Below are 13,487 nucleotides of genomic sequence, written 5' to 3' on the forward strand. Positions count from 1 at the left end.
TGACAAAATGTTGTGATTTATGGAGTGATACAAAGAGATATCAAACATTTTCTTAGTAAGTTTCGGCTCTCCAGACCTCGTCCCATTCATCATGATTTCCACTCCAGCTGGGATCCTAGTCAGAGGAGATGTTTTTTACGGTTGCTCCACCAACGAGATGTCTGAGTTATTACCTGCAAATGATTCAAACCCGTTATCTTCATAAAGACCACCTTTTTGTCAAGATTCCCCCCCGAGGGGTCTCTCCTATTGGTATAGACTACTTATCTCATTGGTATCCACGGGGACCGTGTCCCTATAGATTGGTGCAGGGAGGAAGTCAGGTGAGCTCACGTCATTCGCATTCGTGGAAAATACAAAATGTTTGCCGGTTCCCAGATGAACTCGTTTTGCAATCAAAAATGATTGATGCTGCATCAGATTACACAAGTTGATCATTCTTGGAAAACATCCATGAACCAAAAGTAGAGGAGTGAGTTTATTATGAATCGTCTCAATCGTTGTCCAAATGATACAGCGCTTCATCATAATCCCTGAAGATTACATGTTATGTTTTTTTATCCGTTAAAGATGAGATTACATATCACATCAGTTTACAAGTTTGGTTGATCTCCCAGCATCTTCATACAGTTTGTCTGGAGTTCTTAGCAGCATACCTGGCCGTGTTAGTGAGGAAAGAATGAAGCTGATATCTGACAATCTGTCTCAAAAAGCTTGAGCAAAGAATCCCATCTCCTTTTTCTTTCAGACCTTTTACAACAGTTTTTAGACTGTTGTATAAGAATATTGTATGAATCAGGCTATGAATGATATCTGAAGAAGCCTCTCTGTACAAACCTTCAGAGTATAGAGAGGAATGAAAGAGTAACGTTTGGTGGATGTAAGAGCTGCTCAAGTGGAGATTTCTGGATCAGAGTCTGAGAACAAATTAATTTAGAGGAAACAACCTTGAAGAGATTTTTTGTTAAATTACAGACACGTAACAGGTTTTTTGAAATTTGAAGTTTAAATATGCAAATGATATATTATCTAATGGTGACTTTTGGTGAATTTGGTGAATAAACTAAAGACACAAAGTAAACTCATTAGTAAACTTAAGACACAAAGTAAACTCATTAGTAAACTTAAGACACAAAGTAAACTCATTAGTAAACTTAAGACACAAAGTAAACTCACGAGTAAACTTAAGACACAAAGTAAACTCATGAGTAAACTTAATACAAAGTAAACTCATGAATAAACTTAAGACACTAAGTAAACTCATTAGTAAACTTAAGACACTAAGTAAACTCATGAATAAACTAAAGACACAAAGTAAACTCATGAGTAAACTTAATACAAAGTAAACTCATGAATAAACTTAAGACACAAAGTAAACTCACGAGTAAACTTAAGACACAAAGTAAACTCATGAGTAAACTTAATACAAAGTAAACTCATGAATAAACTTAAGACACTAAGTAAACTCATGAATAAACTAAAGACACAAAGTAAACTCATGAGTAAACTTAATACAAAGTAAACTCATGAATAAACTTAAGACACAAAGTAAACTCACGAGTAAACTTAAGACACAAAGTAAACTCATGAGTAAACTTAATACAAAGTAAACTCATGAATAAACTTAAGACACAAAGTAAACTCACGAGTAAACTTAAGACACAAAGTAAACTCATGAGTAAACTTAATACAAAGTAAACTCATGAATAAACTTAAGACACAAAGTAAACTCATGAATAAACTAAAGACACAAAGTAAACTCATGAGTAAACTTAATACAAAGTAAACTCATGAATAAACTTAAGACACAAAGTAAACTCATGAGTAAACTTAAGACACAAAGTAAACTCATGAGTAAACTTAATACAAAGTAAACTCATGAATAAACTTAAGACACAAAGTAAACTCATGAATAAACTTAAGACACAAAGTAAACTCATGAGTAAACTTAATACAAAGTAAACTCATGAATAAACTTAAGACACAAAGTAAACTCATGAATAAACTTAAGACACAAAGTAAACTCATTAGTAAACTTAAGACACAAAGTAAACTCATTAGTAAACTTAAGACAAAGTAAACTCATGAATAAACTTAAGACACAAAGTAAACTTAAGACACAAAGTAAACTTATGAGTAAACTTAAGACACTAAGTAAACTCATGAGTAAACTTAAGACACAAAGTAAACTCATGAGTAAACTAAAGACACAAAGTAAACTCATGAGTAAACTTAAGACAAAGTAAACTCATGAGTAAACTTAAGACAAAGTAAACTCATGAGTAAACTTAAGACACAAAGTAAACTCATTAGTAAACTTAAGACACAAAGTAAACTCATGAATAAACTTAAGACACTAAGTAAACTCATGAGTAAACTAAAGACACAAAGTAAACTCATGAGTAAACTTAAGACACAAAGTAAACTCATGAGTAAACTAAAGACACAAAGTAAACTCATGAGTAAACTTAAGACACAAAGTAAACTCATGAGTAAACTAAAGACACAAAGTAAACTCATGAGTAAACTTAAGACACAAAGTAAACTCATGAGTAAACTTAAGACACAAAGTAAACTCATGAGTAAACTAAAGACACAAAGTAAACTCATGAGTAAACTTAAGACACAAAGTAAAGTCATGAATAAACTAAAGACAAAGTAAACTCATGAATAAACTTAAGACACAAAGTAAACTCATGAGTAAACTTAAGACACAAAGTAAACTTATGAGTAAACTTAAGACACTAAGTAAACTCATGAGTAAACTTAAGACACAAAGTAAACTCATGAGTAAACTAAAGACACAAAGTAAACTCATGAGTAAACTTAAGACAAAGTAAACTCATGAATAAACTTAAGACACAAAGTAAACTCATGAGTAAACTTAAGACACAAAGTAAACTCATGAGTATACTTAAGACACAAAGGATGCTCATGAATAAACTTAAGACACAAAGTAAACTCATGAGTAAACTTAAGACAAAGTAAACTCATGAGTAAACTTAAGACAAAGTAAACTCATGAGTAAACTAGACACAAAGAAAACTCATGAGTAAACTTAAGACACAGTAAACTCATGAGTAAACTTAAGACACAAAGTAAACTCATGAGTAAACTTAAGACACAGTAAACTCATGAGTAAACTTAAGACACAAAGTAAACTCATGAGTAAACTTAAGACACAAAGTAAACTCATGAATAAACTAAAGACACAAAGTAAACTCATGAGTAAACTTAAGACAAAGTAAACTCATGAATAAACTAAAGACACAAAGTAAACTCATGAATAAACTAAAGACACAAAGTAAACTCATGAGTAAACTTAAGACAAAGTAAACTCATGAATAAACTTAAGACACAAAGTAAACTAATGAGTAAAGTAAAGACACAAAGTAAACTCATGAGTAAACTTAAGACAAAGTAAACTCATGAGTAAACTTAAGACACAAAGTAAACTCATGAGTAAACTTAAGACAAAGTAAACTCATGAGTAAACTTAAGACACAAAGTAAACTCATGAGTAAACTTAAGACACAAAGTAAACTCATGAGTAAACTTAAGACACAAAGGATGCTCATGAATAAACTTAAGACACAAAGTAAACTCACGAGTAAACTAAAGACACAAAGTAAACTCATGAGTAAACTTAAGACACAAAGGATGCTCATGAATAAACTTAAGACACAAAGTAAACTCATGAGTAAACTTAAGACACTAAGTAAACTCATGAGTAAACTAAAGACACAAAGTAAACTCATGAGTAAACTTAAGACACAAAGTAAACTCATGAGTAAACTTAAGACACAAAGTAAACTCATGAGTAAACTTAAGACACAAAGGATGCTCATGAATAAACTTAAGACACAAAGTAAACTCATGAGTAAACTTAAGACACAAAGTAAACTCATGAGTAAACTTAAGACACAAAGGATGCTCATGAATAAACTTAAGACACAAAGTAAACTCATGAGTAAACTTAAGACACAAAGTAAACTCATGAGTAAACTAAAGACACTAAGTAAACTCATGAGTAAACTTAAGACACAAAGTAAACTCATGAGTAAACTTAAGACACAAAGTAAACTCATGAGTAAACTTAAGACACTAAGTAAACTCATGAGTAAACTTAAGACACAAAGTAAACTCATGAGTACACTTAAGACACTAAGTAAACTCATGAGTACACTTAAGACACTAAGTAAACTCATGAGTACACTTAAGACACTAAGTAAACTCACCAACCACATGCATGGCTGAATCACAACTGACCCTCTCACATGCAGTTAGGTCTTCATCAGCTACTGCAGACAAAGACTCAGTCCCGTTTCCAGAAGTGTGGCTCCTCTGGGTGATGTTACAGGTTGATGTGATGTAGTGCTAGCTGTGATTCAGCTACACCTACTTATTAATATTTGAATTGGTATCCAAATGTTTGTCAAATTGTTGTGTGTATATGATTCAGGACACATTTCGGACAGACCTCCCCCCTGATGATTATGAATCTTTTCTGCAGACTAAGAGCAGAGAACAGACAGGTTTCCGCATCCTGAAAACAGGATGAAACTCAAGATTTATTGAATTACAAAGTACACAAATTTCCTTCTATGTCCATATATCATTTATAGAATGCCTTCCATTTGTGCATCATAATGCAGCTTTAACATTAAGACTCAACATCAACAGGTGTACATGCAGAATTAAATAAACAAAGAAAAAAAACACATTTGTTATTAGAACATATAAAATTGCATAACTCATCCTACCATCATTGTATTTTTTATTTTTATTTTATAAAAAAGGAATTATTACTAAGAAGGGGTTAGACAAGCAGTAAACAGGGGGGTGGGAGAGAAGGGGGGGACGCTTCTGTCATTTCTACCCACATTAAAAAAAAAATCAAATCAAATGCAACACTTTTTCTTTTTTACTATTCAGATGAAAAAGCAAAAGTCATGCTTTGTTTTCTGAACGCAGTGTTTGTGTGTGTGCCGTAACACAGAGTGGAGTGCATAATGGAAGGTATGTGGGGGGGGGGGGGTGTCATATACATCAGAGCAATAATGTGGTCCCAAACACTGAAACAATAACACCACCCTGAGCCAAAATATAAGGACAGCTCAAATTCAGAAATACATGAACAAAAATGCATAGAAAAGTCTGCGTCCAAATCCTGGGATTCAAACCGTTGATGAACAGATGAGTCAGCAGGGAGAGAGGACAAGGGGAAATAACACAAACCTAAGTATGTACATCCAAACAACAGGAGGGCACTATTATTACATTGTTGTTGTTGTTGTTGTTGTTGTTGTCTTCTGCCTGCTCCTCCCGAAGCTCAAGTTTGTGCTGAGGTAACGCTTCTCCAGCAGGGGGCGCTCTCCACCACCCTCACTTTTGTTCCAGTCGCAGCAGCTGCTCCTTGCCGTTGATGGTTAGTGACCGCAGCTGCCCGTCCTCCTCCACCTCCACCCGCTCCTGACCGTTCTCTATGATCCTGAGGGGGAAGGGGGGTCAAAGCACGCGTTAAGAGCCCAAAGAGACATTTATTAAGTTCTCAAATGGCTTTATTCAAACATGTCACTGCTGGAGAACACCCTTTTTGTCCTTTCTCAATAAATAAAAAAAAAAAGACAAAATATTCTTTATGCTTGTGGGTTCTTAAGTAGTGGTGTGTGTGTGTGTGTGTGTGTGTGTGTGTGTGTGTGTGTCCCCTCAACAACTTCTAACTGGGTTGTGCCATAGAGCAGTCATGTCTAAACACTGGTTTGGGGCCCACAGACTTTATCAGGGTCTCCAAATAAATGAGCTGAATTACTTCCTTAGTGTTTTATTGGACATTTATATCTGCATTGTAGTCTCCGTATTAATTGAATCAAATATGAAAGGCAGGCATACGTTTTTTTTTTAAACCGATGCCCGTTAGCTCGGCCTAAACTGGCTTGAGCTTGTTAGTGTGAGGGCCACGTTGCTGCAGGCCTGAGCTGCCATTAGCACCGGTAGTGTTACGGCGAGAGACACACCAACAACCTGAACATACACCAGTGTGCCAACAACTACCCAAAAAGATGCATTTGATATTGATATTGAGATATATATATGTGTGTGTGTGTGTATATATATATGTATGTATATATATATATATATATATATATATATATATATATATATATATATACACACACTACTACTACTACTACTACTACTACTACTACTACTACTACTACTACAACACTTGTCGAAGTGTTATTTGTTGAAGCTCCTGCCCAAATCTGATAAGCACATTCCTAAAATGATCTCTGAATGAGTGCAGACCAGCTGTTCTCTTAATCTGTGAAATGCCCGAAATCACAGGATGTGTTGGATATGCTTTATAAAATGCTTAGAAAACAGTGAAAATACTAATATATTAAAGTGACGTTCAGCTGCACCGTACTTTAGCGATACCAGCTGGATCCTTAGGTTTTCTCTCCAGGGTAAACGTGTCTACTCGTGACGGATGATGTCATTCTGTCAGTGTCTACCTTTTAGTGGTGATCTTCCTGCCGTTGATGATCTTGGAGGAGGAGGACACGGAGCGGAAGTTGCCCATGCCTCCTCCTCCACCTCCACCCCCAAAGGAGGAGGAGGAGAAAGAGGTGAAGCCTCCGCCTCCCAGGCTGCCCATGGGTGCCATGTGGCCCATGTGGCCCATATGGCCCATGTGGCCCATGTGGCTCATGGAGCCGAAAGAGCCGAAGCCTGGAATAAACAGGGCAGGGAGAGGGGGTCATTTAAACCAGTGACGGTGGTGGGGTGATATTTACTGATTCATTGGTGCCGGTCTTACCTGGGTCAAAAGGTGAGAAGCCAGCACCAAAGGGGGGAAACCCAACAAAGCCCCCAAAAAACGTGCCGCCCGTCCGGCTGCGATTCGCCCGACTTTGGTGCCGCCGGCCGCTGCCAAAGAACGGATCATCACTAAATGGGTCTGGACCTGAGGGGTCGGAAAGTATCAGAGTATTAATAAAAACTGGTACGGGAGATGAGGAGCGGTCGGTCTGAAACACACCCATAGTACGACTTACCAAAAAAGTCTGCAAACGGGTCGCTGCCTCCGAAGAATTCCCTGAAGACGTCGTCTGGGTTGCGGAATGTGAACTGATCGTGGAAATGGTCTCCGTTGTGGAAGTGACCCCCTGAAACATGAAGCAAAGCAACATATTAACAATCACCACCAGTCCAGCCATCTCCATCCAACAATGCTTCTTGTTAAGCAGCCAACTGTGGAATGGACCCCCGCTGCACTGGTCTTGGACTGCCCGGTCAGTCTCATTCTGCCCTCGTGCTTTCTGGAAGTCGGCAGGAGACGAGCTACTTAGCGCTGGCAGCACCGGAGCTCATGGCTAACATAGTGACATCAGGGTGCGTTCATGCTCTAGTCAGGGAAAGTGAGTGTTGAGCAGAATGTGTTCAAAGGTAATCTTCTAAATTCATATTATGACCTGATTAACTTCCTAAACAGCTTATAAAACATCATTGAAGCTACTAAGATTCTTTTAGTCAATACAAATGCAATCTTTTACTTCTTAATCATTTTAAAGTGTGTGATTCTATACAAATAACCACTATAAAGGATATCATTTAGATCCTTTCATGGTTTACACTGACTGGTGAAAACAAAATGTCTTGTATACCAACAGCTATAACAACATAAAAAACGATCTGTATCTGCTGACAGCGGCAAAAGACTGCTGCGGGCTCATCTCAAACTTTTACTGGCTCTCATTGTTGTTTCTTCATTAAAGCCGGGACATGATCCGAACTGTAGATTTTGTAATACCCCGCGAAGAACGGACATCGGACCAGGTTTTTGGTAGTACAAAATAAATGACCAGGGTTGTCCTTCAATCAGAGGATCGGTGGTTCGATCCCCGGCTCCGCTAGCCCATGTCGATGTGTCCTTGGGTAAGACACTTCACCCAAATGTCTCCCGTAGCTGTTCTACGGTGTGTGAATGTTAGTTACTGCTGATTGGCCGGTGGAACCTTAGCGCCTCCCATCAGTGAATGATGTCATGTAGTGTTAAAGCGCTTTGAGTGGAAGTACAGGTCCATTTGTTGGTTGCTATGGTGATTCCACCATGGTTTAATGCTACGCTGGTAACAGAAAATAAGCCAAACAAAGTTGATCGTGATGTGCATCAATAGTGTGTGGAGTTTGACTCATGGAGCCTCCACACTGTGGCAGAAAACAAGCACCTTTAGTCGACGTGAACCAAACCCAAATTTATCTCCAAGTTCAATCTCTCACCAGCAAAAATAAATGATTTAGGTTCATGGTAAGTTGTGTCTCTAAAAAGGAGCACTGACCTCTTCCTCCGTTGGTCCCCGTGAGTCCCTCTTTGCCGTAGCGATCATATATGGTCCTCTTGTTGGCTGCAAGAGGAAAGGGAAAACGCTCAAAGTGGAATCGCAACAAAGAGAAGAAAGCCAGACACGTGAGGGCCGAGAGGAGGGACTCCTCAGCTCCCCGTTCACACCTGGCAGAGCCGTCCGTCTCGGCGGTTACGTCCCCCAGATGGACTCATTGTTCATCTATTTTTACCGTGTGGCTCTGATTCCTTCTCCAACCTGTAGTTCTGTAGGGGCGAATGGACGTTTCCGTTGAGCTGTTGTCTCCCGTTTATGCTTAGTCTAGGGACTTAGGTTGGGTTCATGTTTGTTTATTGTTGGTACAGGGATGAGCCAGAACTCAGGTCGGTAAAGTACTGTTATGTTCATTGTTTTGGCCTTTGGTCCAAACACAATACTTGTCAAACGGCGTGAGCTGGCTTCGTCCATGCCAAGGAATAGACCTGGTCTGGGTTCTGCTTCCTCCTTTAATTTCCGACGGACTAGTCCCGAGACGCATTCTACGATCAGGCGTGAACCGACGCACTTGTCACCGTCTTCTTGTGAAGGGATCAGGTGTGAACAGGGTGTCTGGGGTGCGCCTGCGGACCGAGTAGAGATACAAACCATCTGACAGGACTTCATAGGCCTCCGACAGCTCCTTGAACTTTATCTCGGCCTCCTCCTTGTTCTCTGGGTTTTTATCAGGGTGCCACCTCAACGCCAGCTTTCTGTAGCTACAGGAGGACAGAGGGAAGACGGCTGGTTAATAACCCGACTGAAGAGATAACGTGCCTCATGATACCGCTGCTGACTACTGGTAAGAGCAATCAGCCATGTTCTGTCCCACACGGCACATTCTTATGGACATTGGTTCTTCTCAGCCACTTCTCCACAGTCAGTGTATTACTACAGTAGATACAGGAGTTTGGCTTTGAGGAGAGCTGAGATATAACAGCTTCAGTTCCCCATAAGAAAGATCTGTCTGGCAGCAAGGTAAAGCAGTGAACATATTCTAAATAAAGCGTACACTTAAACTGATTGATATTGTCTCAAATACATCCAGCAGTACATTACTTTGCCCCTGTGCTGTCTGTTTCTACAAACTCCATCTACTGTAGTAAAACACCGACTGGAGAGGAACATCATGTAAGCACGCCGTCAAACATCTAAACTATCCTTTGAATAACTTATGACTTATAAAACGTATATGTCAAACATAATTCAACTATCGAATTAAATTATTTACACCTCAGCTCCTGCCAAAAGTATACAGTGCTTCAGATGAAACAAAGCAATCTTTTTAATTGCTCCGTGTACCTCACTATTGAAAATCCCTAAATAATACACAACTTAACTTTTTCTTCCTTCAATTTATTTATATACTAAATGTGTAACTTTTTAATCTGAGAAAATTCCAGTGACTTTTTTTCTCAGAATATTAACCTGTCATTTTTATTTTCTTTATACCAACAATGGCACTAAAACACCGTTGTGCAATCCAGAATGTCCACATACATATGTATTAATCACTCACTGAGCAATAAGGTTTATTGTGCATATGGTAAATGTGTTTATAAGAAAGGACTGAAACTTGTCCAACAGGGAGACTGAGAAAGAAAACTCCAAGGAAGTCTTGTAGAAGATCCCCTCCTCTGGGGGACTTTTCCCTGATCCGATGTGATTGTTATTTTGGGCTATAGAAAATAAATTGACCAAAATGGGCTTCAATCCCTCTGCAAATCAAGTTCAAACTCATTTGTTGAGCAACTTCTCCCGACTCTTTTCCCGGTTCCAGCGGAACGTTCAGCGCTCTTCGTGCGTTGGACATCGGCTCTTTATGCCGGTTAAAGCTGATGGAGGGTTAGGGGCGGCCTAATGTCGCTCACGGGCCAAACTTTACGAGACTCACTCCCAAACTCAGATGCAGCTTGCTCTGCTCTCAGGTGGAGTTTTCATGAAGCTGAGCAGCGTGAAGTTTAAATCTGGTCCCACCACTCGACTGCTGCAATGCTCTGTACACTTTACAAATGAGTCCCTTTCCAATGCAGATGGATCACTCCGTTAGTGGGAGTCAGTGGCTGTGTTGTTAACGGAGCCCCGTAGACAGCCGACCCACCCATAGAGAGCCATTGATTAGCTGAATAGCAGCCTGCTGCATTCGGGGGGACAAGATGTCTGCTGAAGGGTTTCAGAGGCTCACAGCAGAGAACTCACGCTTTCTTTATGTCATCCGCGGACGATTCTCTCCGTACTCCTAAAACCTGGTAGTAGTCCACCATGATGAGAGGACGACGGGAGGAACTTCTGTGAGCCCGGGGAACCTGAAAGAACAAGTGATGTAGAATATACATCTTAAATAATGTACATATCATAAAAAAGAAAAGAAAAACATATTGGTTAAGAGCAAAAGTTAGACCCCAAAATACACTAAGTTAATTTAACCAAGCATCATTTGAGATTAATGCACAGGAACATGTGAACGCTCATGGATTTACCATTGCATAAGAATTATATCTTTTTTTAAGTGTTAATATTGTGTAATACTAGTTTTTTTCAACATAAAGTACCCTGCAATATTTATTATTAAGTGTTTTTGTGATTAGTATCCTATTCAAGTTTTATGTTTGTCAAATTTGACAACAAATTAAATTAAATAAATCACAATAATAAAAAACCCACAAATGAACTGCACATTCCTACATTAATATTCACCTCCAATTATTATTATTTTCTAATTAGTATATTACTGAGGTTTTATAGGTCACATTTTGGTTATTAATCAAAAGACCACCAAATAAAAATAAATAAGGAATAAGTAAATAAAATAAAATAAGTATAAAAAGATCACAAACATTAAAAGCATGTTCCTACACGTACATGGCCCTCAGATTAAATTGTGACTTTGGGGGCCAAAAGGTTTGGCTGGTGATCTTTTCTAGCTGAAGGCGGTGTCTTCTGAGCCCCCCCCCCCCGCCCCCTCCTCCTCTCCTTATTTCAATTCAATTCAGTTTATTTTGTATAGCCCAATATCACAAATGATCCTCAGAGGGCTTTACAATCTGTACACATAGGACATCCCTGACCTTTGACCTCACATCGGATCAGGAAAAACTCCCCAAAAATAACCTTTGACAGGGAAAAAAGGGAAGAAACCTTCAGGAGAGCAACAGAGGAGGATCCCTCTCCCCGGATGGACAGAAGAATAGATGTCATGTGTACAGAAGTGTACTTATCACAGGTTGCACATGTCCATGAGCTGTGAGAGAGGAGCTCACGGCTCAGATGGTTTCATTTCGATGTGTAGTCACATGGTTGTGTGTTTGACAAAGGGCTGCTTTGTGGCTGCTGGTATAGAACGGAGCTTGTGGCTCAGAGTCAGCCTCAACTGGTCTCCAGCAGCAGCCAAGAGGAAGGGACAATGAGGACATTCAAGAACCCTCTTTGGAGGACTTCGTCAACATCCTAAAGTCCTATGAGATTCTTGTGGAGGAGTGGAGGAGTGCAATGACCTTTCTCATTAGTAAATGTATATAATAATATGAATACTAATCATTATAAAAACAGTTCCATAGGCACACCTTGTATTTAGGTCACTGTAGACTGACAGTGGTCCTGATAACATACGCAGTGAGTGAAGTTGTTATGTGTGATGATGTAAACTCTTGTACTGTCACACTGTACATGACAAACCCATCAACAGCTCATCAGAACGCTCGAGACCGTGCACTGAAACGTGAATATCAGTAATACAATGGGAAGAAAAAAAGAAATGCCAAAACTCAAGACAATCATATATTAAGATCCCTGCAGTCCGAAATCATAAAGAAATAGATTGTACACGATAATATGTCCTCGCTGGTATCATTGACCAACGAGGAGCATAATGGGACCTACGTACTTATGAACAACTGAGCCGCACTGGGTTTCACCGCATCCCTCCGGAGGTGAAGACGTGGGGCCGCGGCCGCTCGCTCGAGGGCTTAACTGAATGCATTTAACGCTGAACGCCAACCGTCCCCCGTTAAACCCGGAGAGTCCAGCGGTATCGGTGTCGCTAGCTAGCTTGTTTGTCTTCTCCGTGACCCCTCGGATCGCTGCTGCTGCTGCCCGGTCAAACGTGACCGAGCAGAAAGGACCAGCGGCTCGGACCGCTTAAAGACCCAGTCCGTCCAGCCCAGAGAAGACCACCCCCTCACCGGAACGGTTTCGTTAGCGGCGGTAGCGCGGCGGTAGCCCGGTGCTAGCCGCTCACTGTCGCGAGCCCACCGTTAAGCTGCTTGGAGCGTTAGCCGAGCAGCGGCAGACCAGCGGTCCGACACATCGGCTGCCTGTGGAACATGTCACACACTCACCCGATGATTCGAGTCCAGCTGTCGGTGATACGCGGACACACAGACGGACGGTTGTTCAGAAAGCTCAACGGGTTCAGGTTTATTGATGTTCGGCAGTCCGCAGGTTGAAAAGATTAGACGCAACGTCCTGTTTCTGACTCCATCTTCTTCTTCGTGGTTCAACGGCAGCTTGCATCGCCTATGTTGCATTACTGCCACCTGGTGTTGAGTTAGTGAACTGCTACAGTGCCCGGATGTTTCCCCCATGGCCTTTCCCTCTGATTTTGAAAGTTTCTCTTTTCTGTATTTTGACCGCTTGTTGCAATAGTTTAACCTCCCCTACATTAAAGAGTAACTAAATCCAATATTATTTTGGGCTGAAGAAACTCAAAAGTATGCCTCTAGAATATGAAACATTACAAAATCTGGTGAATCGAAGTTCAATTCAGTTTATTTTGTATAGCCCAATATCACAAATTACAAATTATCCTCAGAGGGCTTTACAATCTGTACACATACGACATCCCTGACCTTTGACCTCACATCGGATCAGAAAAAACTCCCCAAAAATAACCTTTGACAGGGAAAAAAGGGAAGAAACCTTCAGGAGAGCAACAGAGGAGGATCCCTCTCCCCGGATGGACAGAAGAATAGATGTCATGTGTACAGAATGAACAGAGTTACAGAGTTACATAAACACATTACATGAATATGACAATGTATGAATGGACCTCCACAATCCATGAAACAGAAGGAGGTAGAGAGGAGGGGCCCATGGCGCATCATC

At 40.0% G+C, this 13,487-nt stretch overlaps 1 protein-coding gene across 1 annotated transcript; it reads right to left on the bottom strand.

The window, feature by feature from the left end:
- Positions 1–4,536: 4,536 nt before the first annotated feature.
- Positions 4,537–12,890, bottom strand: LOC117746890 (dnaJ homolog subfamily B member 6-like). Its single transcript, XM_034556223.1, has 8 exons — positions 12,722–12,890; positions 10,584–10,690; positions 8,994–9,103; positions 8,346–8,411; positions 7,062–7,172; positions 6,824–6,970; positions 6,519–6,735; positions 4,537–5,491 (listed from the first exon to the last, which is right to left on the bottom strand). The coding sequence occupies exons 2-8, from the start codon at positions 10,646–10,648 to the stop codon at positions 5,386–5,388; spliced, it is 822 nt and encodes a 273-aa protein (XP_034412114.1). The 5' UTR covers positions 10,649–10,690; positions 12,722–12,890; the 3' UTR covers positions 4,537–5,385.
- Between the last annotated feature and the right edge of the window lie 597 nt (positions 12,891–13,487).

Source organism: Cyclopterus lumpus, chromosome 17, assembly GCF_009769545.1.
Source record: "Cyclopterus lumpus isolate fCycLum1 chromosome 17, fCycLum1.pri, whole genome shotgun sequence".
Taxonomy (NCBI): Eukaryota; Metazoa; Chordata; class Actinopteri; order Perciformes; family Cyclopteridae; genus Cyclopterus; species Cyclopterus lumpus.

Bases quoted from the DNA above. Each gene is read 5' to 3' on its own strand.
- LOC117746890 (XM_034556223.1), bottom strand. From the start codon at position 10,648: ATGGTGGACTACTACCAGGTTTTAGGAGTACGGAGAGAATCGTCCGCG. The intron at 8,412-8,993 runs GTTTGTATCTCT...TTCCTCTTGCAG, and splicing joins CTATGAAGTCCTGTCAGATG to CCAACAAGAGGACCATATAT. The intron at 5,492-6,518 runs GTAGACACTGAC...CTTCCCCCTCAG, and splicing joins AGGAAGATCACCACTAAAAG to GATCATAGAGAACGGTCAGG.